Source organism: Silurus meridionalis, chromosome 22, assembly GCF_014805685.1.
Source record: "Silurus meridionalis isolate SWU-2019-XX chromosome 22, ASM1480568v1, whole genome shotgun sequence".
Taxonomy (NCBI): Eukaryota; Metazoa; Chordata; class Actinopteri; order Siluriformes; family Siluridae; genus Silurus; species Silurus meridionalis.
This window is the reverse complement of record NC_060905.1, coordinates 16,469,889-16,496,219: the sequence shown is the minus strand read 5'-3', so window position 1 is coordinate 16,496,219 and position 26,331 is coordinate 16,469,889. Positions and strand designations below refer to the sequence as shown.

The following is a 26,331-nucleotide window of genomic DNA, read 5'->3' as shown; positions in this document are numbered from 1 at the left end:
ATTCAGTGGGTGCGGCTTATATATGGCTGCGCTTTATAGTCCGGAAATTACGGTACTAAAAAACTTAGAATATATGAGACATATTAAAGAAGAGTTCAATATAATATCGGAGCATTTATTACTCTATGACACTCTTCCATTGCAAGGCAACCCTCAAGGTATAAGGTAGAAATTGTTAATATTCAAAAACAATAGAAATCACACTAGTGCCAACTAGTGGTGCACCTAGGTATCTACTTTACATCTAATAATACAGCAAATTGGTATATTCATTTAAAGGTCAAATATGTTTTGCAGCTCAAGGCGAATTTTATTTAGTGGAGAGGCCAAAATGGCTCTTTTGGTTGCAAATGTGGCATACTCCTGTTGTAGGTAAACATTTGCTTTTAAGTGGCTTGTGCAAGGTTCTTGCAATTACAGTTTAAGACCCTCCTTTTAGAAGTGCAACGTCTTAAGCACTTAGCTGCCACTTCCTGCTCGCAAAACTCACTAATTATTTGTGTCCAGTAAGTCTATTGTGCGTCGAGATATTCTTTTGGTTTTCTTCCCCCCATCCACTATGTTCCTTCTGCATTCAATCACACTGAGGACCCAGAATTAGGGCTCCATTTCTGGACTTATTGTTATTATATACTGCACTACTTTGCTTCAACGGCTGTAAAGGATAAGCTAAAGCTTTTTTCCCCTATTATTTCATGTTAACATTTCAGAAGGCCCAGTGTTCTTAAGGAATTAAAAAACCTAGGTTTCAAAATTCTAATGTTTCTTGTGCACTGTGGGTGGTGCTGCCATGCTGCCATGACACCACAGCACAATAACTATGGGCTCATCAGATATTCCGACTTGCCAAATGGGGATTAGGATTTGGAGAGCCGTTTAAATTGACTAGTTCTTGGTCTTGGACTCCTACTTGGTCATGAAATTGATGACAGCCGGCTATTTCAATTTGGCTTTTTTTGTCTTTCTGGGAATGAGATGACTAAGAAGGACAGTCTGATATTTAAAAAGGATTCATTTTTGGCACAACCACATAGACGTTTTTTTTTTTTTATTATTATTTTTAGACATATTCAAGCCATATATAGATAGATTTTGCATCTCCATAATTGACGCAGATGCGATTCACATCTCGTTGACAATACAGTACATTAAAGATGCCTATAAAGCAGCTACTGATGTGATGCGATGCGATACGATTCACCGCTATTACAAATTCAGTGTGATGCAGCAGATAATAAATTTACACAAGTGCCTTCTGACTTCTAACATATGGCTCTGTCACAAGTAGGTCTTTTTGGTGCAAATAAAAGCAAAAGATGAAATAAAACCAGATGTTCTTTTCCTGTTGTGTCTCCAGGAAGTTACAGCTCTACCTCTGCCATGTTAATCTGTATTCTATGTGACTCTCAGGACGCCTCTGTAGTGTTGTGATACTTCATAATCACGTAGCAGCAGTGAATACGCTTGAGGAACAGTTTAGCGACGAGAAATCGATCTACATATCAAATTGATCACAAATTATTGGCATTTTCTAAATAATTAAAGTATTGCGCATCTACTAATTATATATATCTAATGTAACCATATATCTAATGTTTGTGGGTTCTTTTCTTTGTTCTGCCAATCGGTTTATCACCACTTCAGTTTGGACATCGACAAGGAGCTCGGAAGATCACAACACTTGGTTGGATCTCCCCTCTCAGGAGGTAAAACTCATACATTAGCCACAGCGGATTAAACAGTTCATCTCTTCTCACTCTCTTCACGCTCACAACCCCCGCACAAACTCTTCTTTCTCGCGATTCTAAATCAGGACACTGTGCTCGCGGTATTATCTCCAGATCGTATTTAAAGTTGTAGTACAGCATTTATAAACTTACATTTCACTGTCTGTCTGTCTGTCTGTCTGTCTGTCTGTCTGTCTGTCTGTCTGTCTGTCTGTCTGTCTGTCTGTCTGTCTATCTATCTATCTATCTATCTATCTATCTATCTATCTATCTATCTATATATCTATATATCTATATATATATATATATATATATATATATATATATATATATATATATGTAGTACAGACCAAAAGTTTGGACACACCTTCTCATTCAAAAGTTTTCTTTATTTTCATGACTATGAAAATTGTAGATTCACACTGAAGGCATCAAAACTATGAATTAACACGTGGAATTATATATGGAATTATATACATAACAAAAAAGTGTGAAACAACTGAAAAATGTCCTATTGTAGGTTCTTCAAAGTAGCCACCTTTTGCTTTAATTACTGCTTTGCACACTCTTGGCATTCTCTTGATGAGCTTCAAGAGGTAGTCACCTGAAATGGTCTTCCAACAGTCTTGAAGGAGTTCCCGAAGATGCTTGGCACTTGTTGGCCCTTTTGCCTTCACTCACTTTGTCCAGCTCACCCCTAAACCATCTCGATTGGGTTCAGGTCCGGTGACTGTGGAGGCCAGGTCATCTGGCGAAGCACCCCATCACTCTCCTTCTTGGTCAAATAGCCCTTGATGCCTTCAGTGTGACTCTACAATTTTCATAGTCATGAAAATAAAGAAAACTCTTTGAATGAGAAGGTGTGTCCAAACTTTTGGTACAAACAATGTACTGTGTGTATGTATATATGTATATATGTGTATATATGTGTATATATATATATATATATATATATATAGGTTTTTTACCAATGCAAATATGTTAAAAACAATGCATCGCGATACAAAAATCGCCTATCGACATTTATTTAAGAAAGGAACTGTTTGTTTAAGGGATGAGACACATTCCCACTGGGTTTTTCTTGAGGTGAAATGTGTTTGTGATCACTTGAATAGTACTGCAAAATTAGGCATAAAATAGGCAATGTTAGAAAATTCAGGGTTCCTATTTGACATGAATTCAGCATTCCTCCGTTTACTTGGATTCTGACATAGCGACAAGTTGTTTCTCAGGCAGAAGTTTGAAAAAACGCCCAACTACACCTAAACATTACTCACATTTGGGGGCCTCAGCCTGGTGTCATGCTCACTGACACATATAAAGTGTCAGGAATGCATCCAGAAGCTGAGCCCACATGCCGAGCTCTTCATTGCAATGCATGAAGATCTCACATGGTGAAAGCACCATGTTGATGTGTGACGGAAATGCTGACATTTTCAAGGTGGAAAACACATACGTTTAGCAGTACATAAGTCTGGACTGGGCTCCTACTGTTTATATACGGATCTGTTGAATGAGTGTGGAACAAGCGAAGGAAGAAGTACAAATCTCCTGTTCATGCAATATAACACTATATTGTATGTATAATATAATCAAAATTTTACTAATTTCTACTTGAGTACTTGATTGTAAATGTTCAGAATTAATTCTTCATTTTCCTGCACAACATACCTTTGAGCGTACCCTCACTCCTCACAAACTCTCGCCAGAACTCTGTGGTTACATTTGTGGTCTAGCCACAGGTTATTATTTAACACAATTTATCTATTCCTTTTAAAGTAGCAATGATGGGCATGTTTGTCTGGTGTAGTAAAGTAAAAAAAGTACTATATTAAATTAGGTAATTGATACATGATTTTGCTGTAGAAAGTTCCACTCAGGAATTATGATGGATTTGAGTCGACTATGCTGCAGTGCCCCTGGAGCACAGCGAGTTAAAGGGCCTTGCTAATGGGCCCAACCAATGGGCTCCCACTTCCCCAATGTGTTCCCCAATAGAGCTCGCCTTAACCAGTGAACAGTCGATAACCTCAACATTGATAAACCTATAATGAATGGACCCAGATGTGGACGGGTTCTTCCTAATGTTTCTTTCTCATATTCTTTCAGGCATTCTTTTTCCTCACCCATATTACCGATCAGGCATAACTTAATAATAACATATGAGCAGTGAATTCAATGACACCGATTATCTCTTCAGCATGGCACCTGTTAGTGGGTGGATATATTTATTAGGCAGAAAGTGAACATTTTGTCCTCAAAGTTGATGTTAGATGCAGGAAGAAATGGGCGAGCATATGGATTTGAGCGAGTTAGACAAATTGTTTCCAGTCTGCAGTGGTCAGAATCCATCAAAAGTGGTCCAAGAAAGGAACAGTGGTGAACCGGCGACAGGGTCGCGGGCAGCCGAGGCTTGTTGATGCACGTGGGGAGCGAAGGCTGGTCTGTGTGGTCCAATCCAAGAGACGAGCTTCTGTAGCTCAAACTGCTGAAGAAGTTCATGATATTGATACTTGACAGGGTCAGAACTGTTTTGGTAGCAAAAGGGAAATCAACACAATATCAGGCAGGTGGTCATAATGTTTTGCCTGATCTCTGTAACAGCCCTGAAAAATGTCAAGGGGGACTGAATACTTTTCTGAATGTTTTCTCAATTGCTTTTACCCAGCCAGGCATTGTGCTGTTGTGCGAATGCTGTAATCCTTCAGTATTACATCATCACCTCATCGCAGGCCCTTAATTTTTTTTCCGCTTTAACACCGGACTTAGCAGACTTGCGCATGTGTAGGAAGAGCAGAACCAGATCGTGAACCAAGACCTGACTGAAGGATCCTTGTGGAATCTCTAAGGGGCTCAATAACAATTAGCGAGAGAGCACTGTATTGGCCGAGAAGGAAAACACACGTGGCTGGGTTGTGCTTGGGAACAAAAGAGCCCTGTGTTTTAACGAGTCCTCACATAGGAGCACTTTTGAGTTTGAACATCCCTCCCTTTCCCCAACCCTAAACCCAAAAAGAAAGCTCAAGATAGAAATATTCATGGATTTCCCAGCATGCCTGTCAAGAGGGTGGGCATTTATTGTTGTGAGTAGAGTTTGTACTCTTGTGTTAAAATGCAGTTCAGGGTAGAAAGTAGTGATCAAACAGTGGGCATTCTTTCTCTAGCAAGATGAAGTACCAGGGATAGACTGGAACTAGGGACATTTGCACGTTTCGAATGAAATCCGCGTTTTTCGTGCGAAACAGTTTTAGTTTCCGCCTCGCACTTTAAACGCAGTGTCTCAGTGGATACTTGAGTCATACCGGAAAAACGATTCGTAATGTGCAGATGCCTTATGTACAGCTTCAAGAATTCAAAGGAGAAAATCCCTGCAAATTCCGCATATCGAGGGAGTGAATGAATACAGTATTTCAGGAATGAATTAATTTATAAATAAATAAATTGATTGAATACATAAATATCTTGTGGGTTTCTTAAATAGACATTTGTTAAAGAATGCTGAAATAAGAAGAACAGTTAAGTAAAACATATCTTTAGAATTTGCATATTAAATGTAAGAAATACCCACCCACACACACCCACACACCTGTATTAACAAAATGGGGACGAAATGTAAACTAATTTAATTTTTCCCTTTATTTACTTATTATTTAATCAATTGAATTTGTAAATTGATTGCTCAGTTCAATTAATAAAAGTGTATTGAATTATTTAGATTCATTATTTTATTTTTATATGTTTTTATGTAAACCAAGCAGGCATTTTATAAAAAAGAAAAATGTACACAATGTTCACCAATGTTAAAAATATATTATATTAATATAAAAACTTAATAAAAAAATTAATTTTTTTTTCATTTCTTTCCCCTAACTGTACTGAAATTTAACTGAACCCTGATATAAAAACCATGGATTTTCTGTTGCGTTACACTCATACTGTATATGGAACCATGAATTTTATTATGTATAACAGTGATTTTTTTTTAAATAAATAACCATAAGGAACATCAACAGGTGCTTCATGTGCATGTAATATATTTAGGATTGTATTCACAGTACAGAGGGATTTGTCTTATTGCTACGATGCTAGGTGATGTGTGCACTATCTGAGGCTGAACCGACTGAGCAAATGTTCCACCAGTCATGAGGATTGACAGGAAAGGAGATTGGACTGGGCATTTGTCCAGCACCTTATCTAATCTTTGTGATGTACAATGTGGACTACAACAGTCAGGATTGTTGTTTTTAACGACTGCTGTGGCCCATGGGAATGGACTTGTTTTAACATTTTAGTGTTTAAAAAACCCCAACTTGTTTTTGTACCTTTTTTTTATTTATTGGGCAGAGATATCAAGAGTAACTGAAAATCCTACTCGAGTAAAAGTATAGATACCTTACTGCAAAACGTCCTCCATTACAAGTTCAACATCACCAATTCCAATATTACTTGAGTAAAAGTATTTGAGTATTATTCTCATACTGAACGTAGGCTCAAAGATGCGCTAGTCCTCAACACCAAGATACATGCTTGCGAAAATCCAAAAACGGTTGATTTGTGAGGATTTATTTCCTAAAATACAAATAAAATTGTACACCTCAACACTGCATTACCACTGCAAGATCAACACAACAGCCTCTTCAACATGCTATAGTGAAACCAAGATTGAACAAGTCCAAGTAGTAACGCAATGTTTCAAAAAGGGATCTTTAATTAACAAATAAAAGGACAGTATCATGTCACAAAGTAGGAGAACTGTTAGTATTCAATGGACGAATACAATTAAAGTAAATATTATAGAAATTAAAAACCAATATTCAGGTCCGTGATTCAATGAATTCTCGGAGAGGGCCAATATTTTTATTCAACAAAAGCTGCGTCTCAAAGTTTTTGGAATTGATTCGAGCAACTTTTGGACTGAAAATGAAAATATTCAGCAGAGCTACAAAAAGTCGCTCACAGGCATGACATGCGGGTAGAGGAGAGTTAACGACATCGTCAACTGAGGCGCAAAATTGGTGACGCTCATCGTCTATTAAAATACAGTGAAGTAAAAAGTACATTTATTGGATAATAAATGTAGTTGAATAGAGAGTAAAAGGTGTTTACATCTTTGCTGGTCCTATTTTAGTGTTTTGTGACATCAAATAAGATATTTTTTTAATTCTCCTTTTAGCTCATTACTGTAAGGTGGGTTTAATTGTTCTTTTTGAAACGTTTTTCCACTCCAATGCTTATGAACAGACATGATATGCCCTGACATATGTTTTTTTTTTTTCTTTCTACCTTTAAAAAAACATTAAAGCAAACAGGACAATATGTGACCTCAGTATGGAAGATGAGCTCAGGGATTGCATTGCTTACCGCAAACAAAAAGTGCCAGAGGGTGAACGGCGAGAGAGAGAGAAAGAGATTTTACTTTACTGCCCATTGACCATGGCGTGCCAGGGGCTCTTGTACGGCTTGTATCCTGCCTGACCTGGCTTGCTGTGTCTGTTCCACTGTCTGATCTTAATTATCCTGCCTTTCATCAGGCTGGATGCAGACACTTAGCATCAACTAATCTGGGTTTGTGGAGACAATATGGTTCCTCCATTAAACCGTGTACTCAGCATGAACTCGTTTTACTTTCCCAGCCCCCCGTTTGAACAATCTTGTTTTTGCATCAAATTGCTGAGGATGAGGCACCAGGGTAATGAGGTTTCTTCCTTTAAAGACATTAAAAGCCAGGCAACATGACTCATTGAAGAGCGCAAAGGCACAATGTCACCTCTTGTTGGGATTTTGCTGCAAGTTGCTAAACGTCCATCTGTGTGGGTGATGAGTATAATGAGACAGCGTTATGGCGTCTGCGAGCTTCAAGCTTTAAAACTTTAGATCTTCCAATGCCTTAACCACTATGCTACCACCTTCCTGAAAGCTACCATTGCATTTGCCTTCCTGGTAGGTAGTTGGTTTGTAATAGAGGAGGGTTGCTCGGCTGGTTGAACTAGTGATTGACTATCCTTTAAAATGGTAGAAAATGTAATGCAATGGGATGTGCCAATGGTAGTATTGTTGTAAATACTCTATATGGCAAATCACACCTATTTTTTAACCACAACACCAAAATTTGGATCCTTTCCTGACGCCGCAAATTGTATTGAAAGCTGTAGAATTAAGCTGTCGGTTTCACTTCACTGGAATTCACAGGCCCAAACTTAACATGACCGTGGTCCTGTGCATAGAACGAGCTCCATGAAGACATGATTTGCCAAGATTACAGTGGGAGAACTTTCACAGTGTCCAGCATGGAACCCTGAACTTAGAGATTTGGTGTTCAATTGCGCCTGGCTTTTAATCTGTTATTCAAGATCATTATCCACAAAAGGGCCGGTCTGGTTCAGGCAAATCGTAAAATGAAGACGTAAAATGCCTAGATTAGAGGATTAATCAGGTGGTCTCGGGAATAATGACTTCTTGGTTGGGAGGAAAGTTTGCACACCTACCAGATCTTTCAGGTTAAAGACCCCTGCATGCTCCCTTAACATTCTAGTAATTCAAGTAACCAGAGTCTGCTTTATGCATCTTTTTTGTCACTAAATGCAGTCATTTGTATTTATTAGGATGATTTCACTTGATAAACAAATGATAAGCAAAAAATGGCAACCTTAGACCATGAAAAACTAACGGTTTCTTAAAATATCACTAATATGACCGTGACGTGTTTCTTTCTTCTTTCCTAGAATGTCTTAAATCTTCCTCCTCAGCAGACTCATTCGTATCTCCAACCTTCTGGACCCGATTTCATCTTATACCATCAGTCCTGCAAACACGCACCCCGACTCGTACCTTCGAGTCGAACGATAGAAGAGCGATATTGGCGCAGCCAGCAGCTCTATTGTTCTGTTTCCTTTCAAACCCCAATCCAGCAGGAACCAGGGGATTTGCTGCCAAGTGCTTCTGCTTTTATTCTTCTGATTCGCAGTCAGATTCTCTTTCCTTTCTAAAGCACAGGCTTCTTTTTATCTCTATAGTAGACGCTTGGTTTGGTGACGCACGCGGCGCCGGTGCGGATCATACTCGTGAAGCGTTTCTAAGAACTTCTCTGCAGCATCGTGTTCGAGTGTGGGAGAGTCCCTGGCATGGAAACGCTTTTTTCCTTTCTTTTTTTTTTTTTTTTTTTTTTAAATGCAGTTCGTATATTGTAAAAGTCATTCACAAGTCATTGTGTTGATATCAAAAAGAAAAGATCCTTGAAAATATTCAAAGTGAAGCTGCTTTCTTTCTTTGCGAAAATTTCGAGAGGAAGTTGCTACAGCAAGACCACAGGAAGTTCATGTCGTCCAATATGAAGCCCACATTTCGGGATAAATTGCTTTCTTGAAAACGAGTTGCTTTCATTTTTGCGACATTAAAGTTTCATCAGCTGTATGTTTTCCTGAGCATTATGTTACGACACGTTGTTTCTGTCCCTAGCAGGGGTTAGTCTAATCATACAAGAAAAATCTGTCAATTAACACACACACACACACACACACACACACACACACACACACACACACAGATACACAGAGTGCTCTTCTTACCACAGCTAAAATATCCTTGTGCAATACCACACAATTCGATCCATCTGATTGCTTTGCTTCACCATTAGTAGATGCCTACTTAACAAATATAATGACCTCTAATAACCCAAAAAGGCTTCATGTTCTGGAAATTTCTTAGTATTCGTCTAGATTTCATGCACAATGACACTCATCCTGTTTTATTGCGTAAGTACAAACTTGATGACTGCTGTTAATTACATTTAGACAGTGCCGGACTGTACGAATCACTGGCTTACATTTTAATATATTTTTGCCCATGAATATTTATAAAATTATTCCCAATAGCCAATTCTCTCCTCTCAGCGTTTCTCTCCAATCAGGTTTAAGCCTTCAAGGTATGTATCTTGCCTTAAGCCTTCACTGTGATCACTTTACGGGTCCTCTTGCTTGCTTGTTGCTTTAACCAAACAGATTGCGACTTGCTGACTTTTTCTGGACGGTAAGAGCTCTTGATTGGCACTAGGCAGAGCTCGCAACCCGCATCTGTAGCAAACTGCACAAGGTCAAATGTATTCCTGTGGATTTAATAGCTGTTTTTTTTAATTATGCACCGGCTGACGGAGGAGAAGAAATTGATTTGTCCGGCAACACTTAGAAGGGCATCTATAAGACGGACTTTTCAAGAAAAGCTGGACGTCGTGAGGGAAGGTTTTAAAACAGCTATGTTTTCATGAACCATTTATTCTTTTGCATTTTGCTGTAGAATTTGCACAAAAACCCACAGTTAGCCTGAATTGAAAAATTCCCAGGAAAACCGAAAACGAAGAAATGTACAAAAACGCACAGGGTCATGTTATGAGGTTAATATCGATGCTTCTGTTAGAGATGATGTATGCAGGCGGTGCAGCTGTGGCTGCATTGAAAGGAGAGTTTTTGAATCGTGTTCATCGGGTTTCTTGCTTTAATGCCATTCATTCTCGCTGCATGCGGTTCTTGTCTGTGATGCGGCGCTCTGTTATACAGCGTTTCTCTATAACATTGCTGCTTTCTATCACTAACGCATCGTAACAATGGTATTAAGGGGTGGATTGATGCCAGACCTGTCAAATCCAGATGTCCATTAAGCATGTTTTGATGGACTGTAATACTTGAAACTTGATTTACTCTGTCGACACACTTGAAAAGGTTTTTAAGTAGATAAACCCAAACGTAGTATTAACATTTTTAGAGAAAATTAATCTTAAATATCTTATTTAAAAAATTGTATCTGATTGTATAACAAATCCAAGCTTTCAACTTGATTGTAACTATAGAAGTTGACATGCCCCTAAGAAGATTCAGGTAGGACATCACTAAAGGTCTAGTTGGGAAATACACAGTTCACCTATAAACCAAAAACGGGCTTGTGACCCTGCTTTATTTACCTATAAAAAATATTTCACTGGTTAATTAAGGAATAATATACAACATACAGGATGCCCCATTGTGTCGTATTCCTTGTAATATTTTTCACATTTTCACTAATCAACACCTTCTGACCCAACAGAGTTGAGAATTTACTAGTATTCAGCAATCAAGGCTGATTATTATACTAGTCTATTGTTTTTGTTTTTTTGGGTTTTTTTTTGCACTTTGCCTTTGTGATCCTGAATTCCCACATGAACATTTGCAGGCTGAATTGTAGGATCTCTGCAACCTTCAATCGAATAAACATCGCATACACATTCCCAAACATGAAACAAGAGAGACAAAGACAGATGGAAATGTGTGCTATTCTTGCTGAATAAAAAAAATAGCATCAGAGCCATCTGTGGTAAGAGTCGGGAGTGCTGTGTGCGAAACAACATGCACTCGCTTCCCTGTCAATCACAGAGGTTTCACCCAGTTTGTGACTGTGGTTGATGTGATGCAGTGGACGAGCTGCATTAGTGGAAAATTTAGCACATCTCCATTTTTAGTTATCACCCAGTCCTTTAACGCATTTACCAGCATATGTACATACAAAAGTAAGAAAGTCATGTTTTATGAATATTTATTTATAAATTGGACTGGAATATATGTTTTTTTTGTTTGTTTGTTTGTTTTTTGTTTTGGCCTATGAAAAAAGAGTAGATTTCAAATTTACAGCATTTCTCCGATGCAAATTTATCCCGAGCGACTTTTTTAACTCATTCATTCCACTGAGCAGCTATGGGGTTAAGGGCCTTGCTCAGAGGCCCGGGAGTGGAAGCTTATTATGGCTAGGATTTAAACTCACAACCTTTGGATCAAATGCTATAAACACCAAGCTACCATCTTCTCAGTCATGTGTGTAAATCTCGAACATGGATTGAAATAAAATAAAATAAAGTAAGAGCGTTTTCAGTTTTTGTATTTAACTGTGTACAGTGGCATTTCATTGCATCCATCCACAAAAATCGAACCCTACAACTGTCTGTTGTCCAAAATAGATTAGAATATCGGTAAACTTGATCATTTTTGTAGCATGCGCTAGCAAGAACCTTTCACGTTTAGAGCTGGAGGAAATATTGCCCCAGTTCTGATTTTTGTTTGACTTATAGTGTAGTTTTAAATGGCATGGTGCCAGTGAGAGTGGCGTGTTGTTGTGGCTTGTCTCTAGCACTCTGTCATGCACTGAATCAATATCCTGTATTACACCCCCCACAACTCCCCCCCCACCTGGTTACACAAGCCTTGATAGCCATGTGCTACTCCGAATAACAGGAAGTTGTGGGTGTTATGCTCCTGCACACACAGACTGCGTGTGTGTGTGTGTGTGTGTGTGTGTGCGTGTGCATGCGTGCGTGTGCATGCGTGCGTGTGCATGCGTGCGTGTGCATGCGTGTGTGTGTGCGCGCACACATTACAACTTTCAATTGTTCCCTCTTAAACAAAAGGCTACTAATTGAGGTGAAGAACCTTCCATTATTGTCTTTGAACTTCAGATCAAAGCACCACTGAGGTCAGGGTCTTGTGCACACACACACACACACACACACACACACACACACACACACACACACCTACTCACACTGTCTATTTAGAAAGACATAAACCCTGTGTGTATTTTATCTTTAGAGTTTGGTATTGTGTGTAAATGGCCTCATGTAGATTTCCTAAAGATATCAATGGGGCAATAATTATATGCTCTATTTCTTGTGTGCCAAATGCAAATACTTTTGGATTCTGTAATTAGTGGCATTATCGCAGTGTGTGAACATTATAGCTAATGCCCAAGTTAGCATTTGTACAAATACTTGCACAAATTTTTTTTCATAGTTGTTGCTTGGAAACATCTCCCACTTTATTACAGGGGTGTACAAATGAATATTAGGGATGCGCAGCTCCATAACTGATGCCAATGCGATCCGCGTATGGATGCATAGCCAACAGTATGACACAAAGTTACATATGAAGTAGCTACCGATGCGATACGATTCCCCCCATTACGATGCAATGTGATCCGATTTCCATTCGAGTCAACACAATGCTATGGAAAGAAATATGATGCTCTGCAATATAATATGGTACTGATAGTCCGCTTTTATTTCTTTGGTACAGACAGACAACAAATCAATTAATTTAAGTGCTTTCTGACTTCTAACGCATTGCCCCTTCACAAACACTCCTTTTTAGTGCAAAAAAAGGAAGTTTCAGCTCTACCATGTTAATCTGTATTCTATGTGACTCTCAGGACGTGCCTCGGCCTCGGTAGTGTTGTAATACGTCATATCACGTAGCAGAGTGCTGAGAGAACGCGCTCGAGAAACGGTTTAGCGACGAGAAATCGATCTACATAAAAAATATTGGTCACAAATGATTGCTCACTTTTCTAAATAATAAAAGTATAACACATCTACTAATAATTATATATAAATACATTTTTACCGAGGCAAATATGTTCAAAACGATGCATCACGATACAAATGCCAACTTGCATCCGACGCACACTTTGCATCACATCATTAACTTTTATGCTGATTCACAGGTGCGAAATCAGTAAATCTTACCATCCTTTGGAACAGCTGTGGAAACCGACATGATCATCTGCTGTTGTAGTTGTAAGACTTTTATTTATTCACTTGTAAAATAAAAACGTACGCCTGATTTCGCAAAATGTTGTTGAGTGAAAAGTACGACATTTAACTTTGAAATACAGATACTTGAACAATCCAAAATAATTTTGATTTTTATTATAATTCTTTTTACACACACAAGGAATTTGACGTGACGACAAATGATTCCAGTGCAGGAGAAGTACAGACATAATATAACAAAAATATAAGTCAAACAGAGAATCAAAAGATCTTTAAAAAAGCGACTTAAATACGGTAACACATTACTTTGTTACTGTCCACCGCTGTTCAGAACACACCGTGTTCAGAACACACTTTTTCTTGTGATTGACATTTTTGTAAAAGAGTGATATGTTGTTTCTTTACAGAAAAGTCTTTATGTACACAGTAGAAAATGTTTCACCATTGAAAGGGTTTTTCCCAGAACTGCACAAGATCAAGTATTGTTTACACACGTTCCTCGAGGGAGTTTCTTCTCTATAGAATAATAAAGCAGACAGACGTCATAGTGAGTTATAATGCTGAAGGATCAGATATCATTGAGTTGAATGAGTAGGATTCCGGAGAGCATGGAATTTCCGTCCTGGGTACAGGATACCGCTGAACAGGAGAAATCGAACCTGGTTGTCTGACTGTTTAGACCCTGACATATTTTTTTTTTATCATGTCTTCCATGATAAATTGTCCACTTGCTTGCTGTACAAACCAATAAGCGCATTTGTCATTTACAGACGCTGATTAATAGCAAAAGCTCCTGTGATTGATTGATTGCTAATAATCACTTCTCTCAGATGCTTCATTTATAGTGCTGTCTTGTATGTTTACTTCCATTACAGGTGTCCTTTAGGTCTGAGCTTTGAGCCTGCGTTTGGGGGAGGGAGGCGGGGCATCAGGCGGAAATTGAAAATGGATGTGTAATGCATAATTGATGGATTTAATCCCAGCACAGAGGGGAGCTGATTGGTGTGAAAGCATTCGTCAAGCTGCGAGTCTGTAGGGTTCCTAACTAATACAAATAAAGATAGACGACCTCATCTCTTTTCCTCTCTCTCTCTCTCTCTCTCTCTCTCTCTCTCTCTCTCTCTCTCTCTCTCTTTCTCTGTCTCAGTAAGGTGAACCTCAACAGATAGGCTTCGATCAGTATCACGTATTCAAAAGAAAGTTTTGTGAAACACGTTCATTTTGTATTAATGACTCGATCCGAGTCACAAACAAGTCCAACAAGGTCGGAGATTGTTTTGAGGAAAAATAAATTTACCTCAGTATCCAAAGTGCTATGATTTATTATGATTTATTACCATAAACAATATCGATGTGTCAAACAAATTGCAATGTATAAAGGCTTTTTTTTTTTTAATATGCATGTTTGTCTGTAACTAGTGTGTGTGTGTCTATACAAACCCTAGTTAAACATTTCTAATCATTAAATACAAAATATTGCTTGACAGCTTCAGCCCCAGAAATCAGGGTGTGGGTGTGAAATCATGTTTGTATCATTTTCGTCAGAAGACTCTTTACTTAATCAACTCGGCTTATGTGAAAAGACTCCAATGTGACTCTCAGCACACTGATCTATTAATAGAATGTTATTAATGAGTCAGAGACTGATTTATATCTATTACAATCATCATAAGCTCAAAACTACTTCAAATAATTGCTGAAACGAGGACACGGGTGTTGTGGCGAGTTCGAGTCTGGAGTTTCTTCATTATTTATTCCTATCTAAATGCTCTGCTTGCTGTTAAACTGATGCTGAACTGTATGTCGGTGATAAGTAGATACACCAAGCGGCAAAACAAGTCGAAAGCGGAGCGCACGCTCGATCCTGATTGGTCACGTTCTACTCATAAATAAAAAGGAACGACTGATTTTACAAAATTTAGTTAAGTAAAAATATTTGACTTTATAGTGAAAAAATACTTCAGTGAATTACAGGTATGTGAAAAAAGCAACTTAAGTACAGTAGCCAATGGCATGTATTTTGTTGCTGTCCACCACTGATTTTTAGCGATTATATAACTAATATTGTTATATAAATTGGACTAGAATATATATGTTTTTTGTTTTGGCCTATAAAAATGTACATTTACATGTTGAACCTCAATAAACAGTTGCTAAATCATTACCAATCTCATAACTGTGTTTCATGCATTCCAGATCACTACATTGATCAATCACAAGGACAAGCTAAAGAAGACTGAGAAGACCTCGCGGGCCATCCAGAGGGTAGGCCACGCGGTCAGCGCCGCCGTGAGTCGCTTCGTGGCAGTCGGAGAGGCCATCGCGCTCGAGAACGAAGAATTGAAGGAAGAAATGGGTCACGCCTGCTTCGAGGCCAGACGAGCAGGTCAGTCCGTAGTTATCCACACTCGGCATTTCGCAGCTCCACACACTCGCGCTTTAATTCGAAACACTCTGTGTAAAGTGGAGCACCGTGTAGCTCAGCTTCCCCGAGACACTCAGAAGAGGCCATTAAGGGAAGCGCTTTGAATATTCATCAGTTTTCATGCCCTTGTTTGCACGTAATTGCGTCTGCCTAAGGAAGAGTTTGATGGAGGTTCACCAAAAATCTAAATGCTTCACATCTCCACGTCTCATAACTGGTGGTGGTTCTTCCCGCTGGCGGAAGCACCGTCTTGATAACTCGGTTTGTAAAAAGATTACAAATCCAGAATTAATCGCACCTATGAGAGGCATCAATAAATGCAATTCTCCCATCATTTGACGTGTTTAATTATGATAGAAGAGTATCTGCGAGAGTAAAGGGAAAGTTTATAGGACTGTGGTGAGACCTGCGATGTTGTGTGGATTAGAGACAGTGACATTGAGTAAAAGACAGGAGGTGGAGCTGGAGGTAGCAGAGCTGAAGATGTTGAGGTTTTCATTGGGAGTGACGACGATGGACAGGATTAGAAATGAGTTTATTAGAGGGACAGCACATGTAGGTCGTTTTGGAGACAGTGAAGTAGGCGAGATCGAGATGGTTTGGACATGTTCAGAGGAGGGACATGGGGTATATCAGTAGAAGAATGCTGAGGATGGAGCCACCAGGTAGGAGGAAAAGATGAAGGCCAAGGTGGAGGTTTATGGATGTGGTGAGGGAAGACATGCAGGTAGTTGGTGTGAAAGAGGCAGATGTAGAGGACAAGGGGGGTGTGGAGACGGATGATCTGCTGTGGAGACCCCTAATGGGAGAAGCCGAAAGAAGAAGAAGAATTTGATCGTGCTTAATCCAGACCTAAATTTTATTTTGCATATAAATAATGCCAGTTTAGGGTTAATGTATTCTTTATGTGAAAAATTCAGGACTTTCTCTCTCTAATGATTATGAACTGAAGTTCAAGTTAAAGCAGCTTATTGTTAGGCCTAATTATTGTGTGTGTGTGTGTGTGTGTGTGTGTGTGGAGAGATAAACATTATAAAAGAGACAGCAGAGACAGAGATTTAGAGATCTATAGACAGAGCAATAAAATGATCATTATATTATAAAATATATTTTATATATTTAAAATATCCTACTTTAAAGCCAGTAACTTTGCCATGCATGCTTTTAAAATAAAACTATTTTATTATATAAAGATGTCATCATTAAAGGTTTAATCAAAGGAAAGTAATGCAGGTAAAACAAAGTGGATGTAATTTATTAATTTTATTTATTTTTTTTTTTAAGAGGCTTTACATTTGTGCCAGTGTTCTTGAGTTTTTTTTTAATAGAGAATATGAAAGAGGAAATTGTCTATTTCTATTTATTTATTTTTTTTAAAGGAAACCAGCATTTTGTTCATTTTGTTCAACAAACTGCAAAAGTTTAGAAATGAAAAGTTTTTTCCTCTCCAAACAACTTTAAAATCACCAAACACCACAAGAAGACACGCTTCAGTTCTTTTGCGTTTTTCGAAATGCTTTCAGCCGATGGTTAAGCACAGAATGCTGCTGGCCTGTGGTAAATACACCGAGTGATCAGCTGCTCCCGTACCTCCCAGTGAGAGAGACCTGCACAGCACTGGGATTAGCGTGGCTTTAGGGTTAGCAGCTCATTCCCCACAGCGCTGAGACACGCAGTCATGCGCCTAATCCTGCTGCTCATTCTTCTGAACTCTGACTACTCACACAGAATAAGCAAAAGTGTCACAGTAAATCCAGTGAAGCACATGGGAAAATTCGGTGAAGTTCCTCTCTAGGGAGATCTAAAACAGGCAAAAGTCGAGGTGTTGAACAGGATAAAAGCTCAGCAATGGAGAGAAGGGGGTTGTGAAGGAAGAAAGAAAGAAAGGAATGAAGGAAGGAATGAAGGATGGAATGAAGTAAGGAATGAAGGTAGGAATAGGGTAATGAATGAATGAAGAAGGGAAGTCATTAAGTAAGGAATGAAGGAAGGAAGGATGGAATGAAGGAAGGAAGTCATGAAGTAAGTAATGAAGAAAGGAATGAGGGAGTGAATGAAGGAAGGAAGGAGGGGGGATGTTACTGGACTGTATCAAATAAATGAGTTTGTCCAGAAACAGAATGTATTTACCTCTTAATGTGATACACTTAGAGGTGTAAAAGAAAATCGATGCACGTGAGTATCGTGATATTTTGTGTGGCGATACTGTATCGATTCTCAAAAAGTCAATATTTACAAAGGTTTCATACAATATTCATGCCAGTTGTTTTGTTTAGAGTTTGACCACTAGATAGATAACAGTCTTCTTATCTCTGAACTTAAACAGTGACAGGAAATACTAGCATAAGGGCACGTCACTACTAGCATTAACATCATACAACACCTCCTTCCGCTTGAAGTAGTAGCGGCGTTTACCGACTCGCGCCGCCTGCATTAGGTTTTGATATATTGCAATTTTTTCTTTCAATTACATTTAATTTCCCTGTTATTGGCGAACCTGCAATTTTGTAAAATGTACAGTTTATTCCCATTCATTCCCATTAATTCCTATGGAAAGTTGCCAGCCTTAAAAAAGAACAATTCCTGGAAGATTTTGCAACCCTAATCCTAATATATGGCCTTGCTTAAAGTATCGCAAAATATACACAGCCCTACTTACACTGTGCCCTGTTTATCTAAAGCAGGATTTAAAGGTGCTTGTGAGACTTTTTAAAAACGTTAATATTAACTGGAAATGATCGAGGGGGCAATTACTTACGCAAGCGAGTGTATTCCAAAAGCAAAACCATTCCATACACTTAAAAATGAATTCTTGAGGTGTATTAGATGTTTGCTTTGGAGAGCTGCTTTGCTAGACTGTTATATTTTTAGATCTACAGAGAGAATGTGCTCAGAAGTCTTTCTTCTAGTATTTCCATCTTGAAAGTCCTCACAGGGTTTGTTTCGGACTTCCTGAAAACATTGACACGGGTCGCTGGTGAACAGTTCGTTCCTAGCGAAAGGGTAAAAAGGCTCCTGAGATAGTGGACTATTGTATTGCGGCAGAGAGCTGCAGGTAGGGTTGCCGGAAACATTCCATGGGAGTTAACAGAAAATAAACGGGAATTAACGAGAATAAAGGGTAGTTGGTGTGAAAGAGGCAGATTTAGAGGACAGGGTGGTATGGAGACGGATGATCCGCTGTGGCGACCCATAATGGGAGAAGCCGAATGAAAAAAGAAGAAGAAAAAATTTACAAAATTGCATGTTCGCCTATAAAAGGGAACTTAAATGTAGTAATGTACTTACAATTTCAGCTGAATTTCTCCCTGCACTTTCATCAATCACTTCATCAATCAGCCCCCTACATGCAGTGTGCATTCCTCTATAACAAACCACTGATCATTTCCTGCACACAAAATAATGTAAAAAAAAAAGGCCATCTTGGAGATTGTTCACATAAATTACATAAATAAATATATGCATTTGTTTTAAAATTCCTATTTTGCATGCATGCAGCTTATGATGTTTATAGAAATTTTCTTTTGTTTGTATATGATACAGTTTATTTACATGTTCCCAAATTTCTAATGCATGCCCATAAATATCTGATTATTTCAATTCAACTTGGAAAATTTCCAAAATTCCCCAGATTAAGTTCCCATAGAAAGTTTCCAGAAATTTACAGGAAAATTTCCTGCCCCCTTGCAACCTTAGCTGCAGGCTACATTAAAGAGCATGAGGTCTTGTACAGCTTCTTCCTCTGCTGTAACAGAACACAGCCTGAGGCGTTGTGTTATGTTATTCAGTCACAGGCGCTCCGGGCATTCACACAAGTCCTCGTAGCTCTTCCCATCTGACTTCAGGAAGGTGTCACTACAGTGAAGAACAGAGTTTTACAGATTGATAGGAGAAAGGCTGCACCAATCTGGATAGACTTGAAAACGCCGTTTTCGTTTCTCCAAAGTTCGACCCGTGTAATTTTCGCCCATCGTTTATTTACTTTCTGCCTCTTTGAAAAGTAGCAGCAACGTCTGAAAAATCAAACCCCTCCGTTTGATCCACTTTGGAGAGCGTTTTCCGAAACCGAAATTGCTGTCTCAGTGTGGACGGAAGGCCAAAACTGAGAGTAAAATATAGTCAAATTTTAAACCGTATTAGTGTGGACATGGCCTGAGAGAACGAGGGATCATGCCGGCAGGCTGATTTGCCCCCTATTGCGGGAACGTTTTTGCACGGGCGGATTTCTGCTTGCGCACCAGCTGCCGGATGCAATCAGAGCTTTACTGCGATGTCTTTTTACAAAAAATTAACCCAGAATGATGCTTTCATCCTGAACAGATGTCTCTATTTTGCGGTCTCACTCACACTTGGCCACAGTCTCTTTGTTTTTTTTTCTTGTATTTCTCAACTTTTTTTTGGTGGGGAGGCTTTGGTTAGTAATATCATGCAATATCATATCAGCCCATTGATGCCCCATACGCCAATTGGTGCCAGACGGAAATTCAGCAGCCGGCTCATCCGGCACGTTTGGCCATGGTCACGCTTGCGACGTAGTTGAAAGAACGCACAGATGATTGCCTACCGCTCACACACAATAGTGAGATCTTGTTCAGCAGGTCGATGGAAACAGTTGCACGTTGTTAACACTCAGCCTGTGTAAAGGTCTGGTCAGCTTTTTCTTTGCTAAGCTTTTTTCTTCTCTTCAGGAGAAACTGGTTTACGTACCGGTTGTAATAGATCGGAGGGAGTTGTAGCAGCTTCTCATAAATACTGAGCAAACCAGACCTGGATCTAAACAATTCTGACAAAAGTTTGTGGACATCTGAAGGAAAGCTATGTGCATTTCATATTTATTCCCTATTTGAACCTCCACTCTTCTGTGAAGATGTTCCACTAGATTTTCTGTAGATTTATGCTTATTCAGCCACAAGTGTGTTAGTGAAGTCAGGTACTGGTGTAGGTGAGAAGGTCTGGGGTGCAGTCAGCGTTCACATTCATCCTAAAGGTGTTCAGTAGGGTTGGAGCTCTGTAGCAGGAGATCTTCCACTTCAATCCACGTAAAGCATTTCCTCATGGAGCTGGCTTTGAGCACAGGGTCATTGTCATGCTGGGACAGGTTTGGGTCTCCTAGTTCAAACAAAGGAAAAATGTAGTCTTATACAATTTCGTGCCTTCAAATTTGTGTTAACAGTAAGGCGTCCCAATACTTTTGTCAGTATAATGTGTTTAAGATTTCATAGTCAGTTAGATAGAAATAGAATCAAGAAAGAAGACAGGAAGTTCAGTTTACTAGGTAACATTAAGGAAGAAAGGAAGGTAGAAGGAAGGAAGGAAGGAAGGATGGAATGAATGAAGGAAGGAAGGAAGGAATGAAGTAATGAAGGATGGAAGGAAGGAAGGAAGAAAAGATGAAATAAAGGAAGGATAGAATGAAGTAAGGATTAAAGGAAGGAAGGAAGAAAAATAGAGGAAGGAAAGAAGAACATAGAGGAAGGAAGGAAGGAAGAAATACTTGTCACATGTATTTTACATCACAGTGAATTTATTTCTTTGCATATCCCAGTGAGGTCAGAAGCTGGGGTCAGTGCGCAGGTTCAGCAATGATACAGCACCTCTGGAGCACTGAGGATTAAGGGCCTTGCTCAAGGGCCCCCAAAATGGCAGCTTGGCGATACTGTCTCTCTTTCCTGATGTTACATAGTTCTTGAGAAGCAGTACTGGAGGCAGCCAATGACCCAAACGCTGCATCGTCCTCTACATCTGTCTCTTTTAAACCAACTACCTGCATGTCTTCCTTCACTACATCCATAAACCTCCTCTTGGGCCTTCCTCTTTTTCTCCTTCCTGGTGACATTCCATCCTCAGCATTCTTCTCCTCTGCACATGAACAGTCGCAATTACACCTCCCTCCCCTGAAATGTCGTTCCTGTGTCCGGGACCCTCTAATAAACTCATTTCTGATTCCGTCCATCTTTATCATTCCCGAAAAAGATTGCAGAACCTTCAACTGTATTTGCCACCTCCAGCTCCGTCTCCTGTCCTTTTCTTTTTTTTAAGAGTACATTTATTTCATTACCAACTGAACTGTTGCGCAACACAACAACGTCTGATTTTAATCAAATATGCAAGTAGTTCAGGGTGAATCTTGTCCTTAAGGTACGCAATAGTCTGATTTCAACGATGATATTATTCTGCTTACGTGTAATCAGATAAGCCCCTAAATCAGATAACTGGCCAAGGCTGAGGGTATTATTTTTTTGGGGGGGGTGGGTTAGACCACCCCTGCACAAAGATGAAATGATAGGACAAACATCATCACCGAACACACTCACTAGTGCGCATCGTACTCAACGGTATTTTAAGGAACCAGGCCCAGATGTGTGCCTTGTGCTTGTTGTAACACACAAATTGTGTTTATTTCCATGCATGTTCAGTTCTCTGATCGTAATGATCAGTATGAATGCATATCATTCAGTTCTTTGTGTGTGTGTGTGTGTTTGTGTGTGTGTGTGTGTGTGTCGTAGGCACGGCCATAGCGCAGCTGACGGACATGTGCAGTGCTGAGACGAGCGAAGCGGCCGCCTGCAGCAGCGCGTCGAGCGACAGGATGGGCATGGTGAAAGCGGCTCGCCTGCTCCTCTCCTCAGTCACCAAAGTGCTGGTGCTCGCAGATCGCGTCGTCATCAAACAGATCATCAGTTCTCGCAACAAAGTAAGAAAGTCCCATTACCTCGCTAACACGCCTTCAATCGCTTTCATCTTCCCTCTGCGAAAAATATACACAGAGTCCTTTAAATCACTCATTATGATGAACTCGGGATTAGCTGTCTCGCACACACACACACACACACACACACACACACACACACACACACGCACCTCTTAGTTCTTCACTTTCAGATCCTATCATTGACTTTCAGACTTGCTTCTTGAGATAATTGAAGAGAAGCAGCACATCTACCATGGCAGGACCTGTTTTTATTGTTAAGAACAGTGTGTGTGTGTGTGTGTGTGTGTGTGTGTGTGTGTGTGTTCGCCCATGTAGGCACGCTCCGAGCCGGGACTAATCACGTTCAGTTAGAGTTGTTTGGACAGGCACGAGGCAGAGCAGCTCTCTATTAGAGAGGAACCCAATTGAATTTGTCCCTGTCCAGGTCTGATAACAGCCAGTGCTCGCAAAGGAGCTTCCAATAGTGGCTAGTTTATCTGTTTCTTCCAGCCCAGGCTTTTTGCACCGCTGCCTCTCACACTATCAGTCCATTTAAAGCTCGAATCCTTCCTTAACCCATGCCAAATGTTGCTTTTGCTTTTTTTTTTTTTTTTTTTTGTATGGAAATATTTAAATTTGACTTACTTTTTAGATTTCGTGCTCTCAGGGCAGAACAGGGTAACGCCGCCCCTTACAGCTTCCTCTGACCCTCGCTTTGTGTTCTCTGTACATAGCAAAATATATATATAAGGGGCGTTCAAGTCAAACCGGGACTTTTTTGTTTATAAAATAAAAACGCAAATTTCAAGGTAACTATTTTTTTTTCTACACACTCCCCTCTTACATTTATACACTTATCCCAGCGTTTAACTAACGCCTGGAAAGATTGGGAATATAAATATTTGAACCATTCTAGGACAGCCTGCTTCACTTCGTCATCAGGGAACCACTACGACCGGGATCGTTTACACCATTCAAACGTCTTACTGCGGGTGAGCGTCTCATCACCGCACTGTGCTCAAAGTCTAAGTATAAAGTCTTACTATAAAGTATAAAATATAAGAAAAATATAGATATTTATACAAACACTATATTAGCAAAAGTATTGGGTCACCTGGCCTTTCCTGCTATATGTGGTTCTTTTCCAAACTGTTACCACAAAACTGGAGGCTCTCAAATGTACAGGACGTCTTTAAATGTGCTATAATACAATTTTGCATTCACTTGAACTTGGAAACTCAAACCTGTTTCAGGTCCTTAGAGATATATTTTTACTTTTAATTCAGTAGATTTTTAGCCCAAAAATTTATAAGGAAAACTTAAGAAATGGTCACATTTCCATCTTGAGTTTGGTCTTTATGCTTGAACCCAATTATAATGACCAGGTCCTTCCTACACATTTCCCTGCTCTGGGACCATTTCTACATTTGCGGGATTACAACCGAGTTGTTGAGGGTTTAAGGGCCTTGCTCAGGGGCCCATGAGTTGGGATTTGAACTCACGACCTTCCAATCGCAAGTCAGACTACTTAGTCATTGGGCTACGACGTTCCTCCAAGGTATTGTGGAAGACGTTCTTATCTTATAATTATTTCATTTATACAGCTTGAGCAGTTGAGGGTTAAGAGCCTTGCTCAAGGGCCCAGCAGTGGCAGCTTAGTGGTGCTGGGATTTGAACTCGCAACCTTCTGAGCATACGTCCAACATCTTACCTACTGTGCTGCATTGCCCCTTTCGAAAAGAGTTTAGAGGAAGCACGCAGAATGCAGTGCTCATTTGAATTGCAGTATCCAGTATTGCTTTAAGAATGGCGTCGTACACAGAACCAGTTCCTCTGTTTTCTTTTCTTTCTTACTTTTTTTTTTTTTTATGTGTGACAGAAAATGTTGAGCTTGCAGACCAGATCTAGGTGAAACATTTCAGTCATGAGAGTTTGAGAAAAACAGTTTGCAGACAGATTGCTTTTTCATGATTTTTTCATGATCTCCTGGGCCTTTACTCAAACTGAGCTCGGGGCTCTTCTCTTGGTTCTCCACCGGCGAGGCTGATAATGCTCCGACTGCACCGCCGTTTTAAATCCTGGTTTATGTTTCCTCAGAAGTTTTTTCAAGACACTCCCATAACACAGATCTGAGAGAAGAGTAGGAGGTTCAAAGTATTTCATTATTCAAATGGTATTTGTGGTCTGTCCATCAAATGGGTGAACGAAACGGTAATAAGTGATTTAGAGTTTTCAGTTTCCCCGTCTAATGCGGACGATATAGAAAAGTACCATCTGAGCAGTGAGATATTTAAGAGAAATGTACTTTTTTAAGCAAGAAAAGAGGTTTTAATACAAAGTTGCTCGTCCAAACGGACGTGAATGTAAACTTAAATACAGTCCAAAATGAGATCACGACGCTTTCTTTCATTTATAGATCTTCCCCAATTGACGATGTTTCGACTTTATGGTAAAGCACACGGTCAAAAGATAGCAGTCGCACAGCTCTCGATGTACACAGGACGATGTCTTTTGGCACACTGACTTATAAAGGTCGGTGCTCCCTGTGACTGTGCATGCGTCCATGTGCTGCCATCTGCTGGCGTGCAACAAAAGTTGTCTTGGAAACTTTTTGTTAGATACCACCTCGTATTCTGTATAGTTTAGTTTAAAATTGCTGTGTTCTGCTAAATTATGTACTGTCTTTTTTTTGAATTACATATTTACATCATTGTGTTCTGCATCGTGTGTTTAAAGGTGCTGGTTACACTGGAACAGCTGGAACGAGTCAGCACCTTTCAGGAGTTTGTGCAGATCTTCAGTCAATTCGGCAATGAGATGGTGGAATTTGCGCACCTTACGGGGGACAGGCAGAATGTAAGAGCTCTCGACCCACACACACACACACACACACACACACACACACACACACACACACACATACACACAGAGTATTACTCATGGTTACTTAGCAAGAGTTACCCACTCATTAAGGCTGCAGATAAGCAAGCACGTTGATAACAAGGCTTCCTGTGGGCTTTTGTGAGTGTCTAAGAATAAGATGGATCCACCCGCCCAAATGATAATACAATTATAATTCCTTACCGTCTCAAGGAAACGCTAATTTATAAATATCGCTGTATACATTAAAATAAAGTAATGTGTTTCACAGATCAGAAATAAAATTTTCAAAACTACTAGTTCAACCTCCTCATCATGTAGGTACTTGTGTACATCGGTTAGAAAAAATTGCGAATGCTTTGCTAGGTTTAATTGATTGTGTACAAGTGTCAGATTTTTCCTACATTATCAGTTGTTTATGTCGTGTTGAACTAAATAATTTACTGGTTTCACCTCGAAAACATATCAGCATCAGTTCATTGTATGTCATTAAATGCAAAATGGTTAAACCAGTTGTCAAAATGTGTCGAGCTAAAATTTCTATTAAACCTTTTTTTTGTAAATGATGAATTGATGAATTGTGCAAATGAATCTTTAATTTTACTAATGAAGGCGGGTGAACCGCATCAGATCAACCAATGATCAACAAGTTCTCTAAATTAGCTTTATTTATTAAGGAAGAAAAGCTGTCTGAGAACGCCAGGCTCTATGTGAAAAGGTGATTGTGTAAAAAAAAAAAAAAAAGAAAAAGGAATACTTGCAATAAAAGTACAGAGTTAACATGTTTCCAATCTTTTTATTTTATTATTATTTTATGCTAAATGTTGGGAAGGTAATAAACCAGCAAAAGATGAGGATGATTATGATTACTTTTATTATCATTAGTAGTATTGATATAATAATAATTTGGAAAAAAAAAAGATTTTATAAAAAAAAGTTTATAAATAAAATTGTATCATTTTAATTACATTTATATTTTTATTACAAATATTTTTATTACCAATAATAAAAAATAATTAATAAAAGTACCAATTAAAAAAGTTTT

General features: G+C 39.2%; 1 protein-coding gene across 1 annotated transcript in view; it reads left to right on the top strand.

The window, feature by feature from the left end:
- ctnnal1 (catenin (cadherin-associated protein), alpha-like 1) overlaps window positions 1-26,331 on the top strand; it is a 79,495-nt gene that overhangs the window by 22,627 nt on the left and 30,537 nt on the right. Inside the window, exons 2-4 of the mRNA XM_046835594.1 lie at window positions 15,487-15,676; window positions 22,222-22,409; window positions 25,143-25,262. Of these exons, the coding sequence (XP_046691550.1) occupies window positions 15,487-15,676; window positions 22,222-22,409; window positions 25,143-25,262 (498 nt within the window). The remainder of the gene's footprint in view (window positions 1-15,486; window positions 15,677-22,221; window positions 22,410-25,142; window positions 25,263-26,331) is intronic.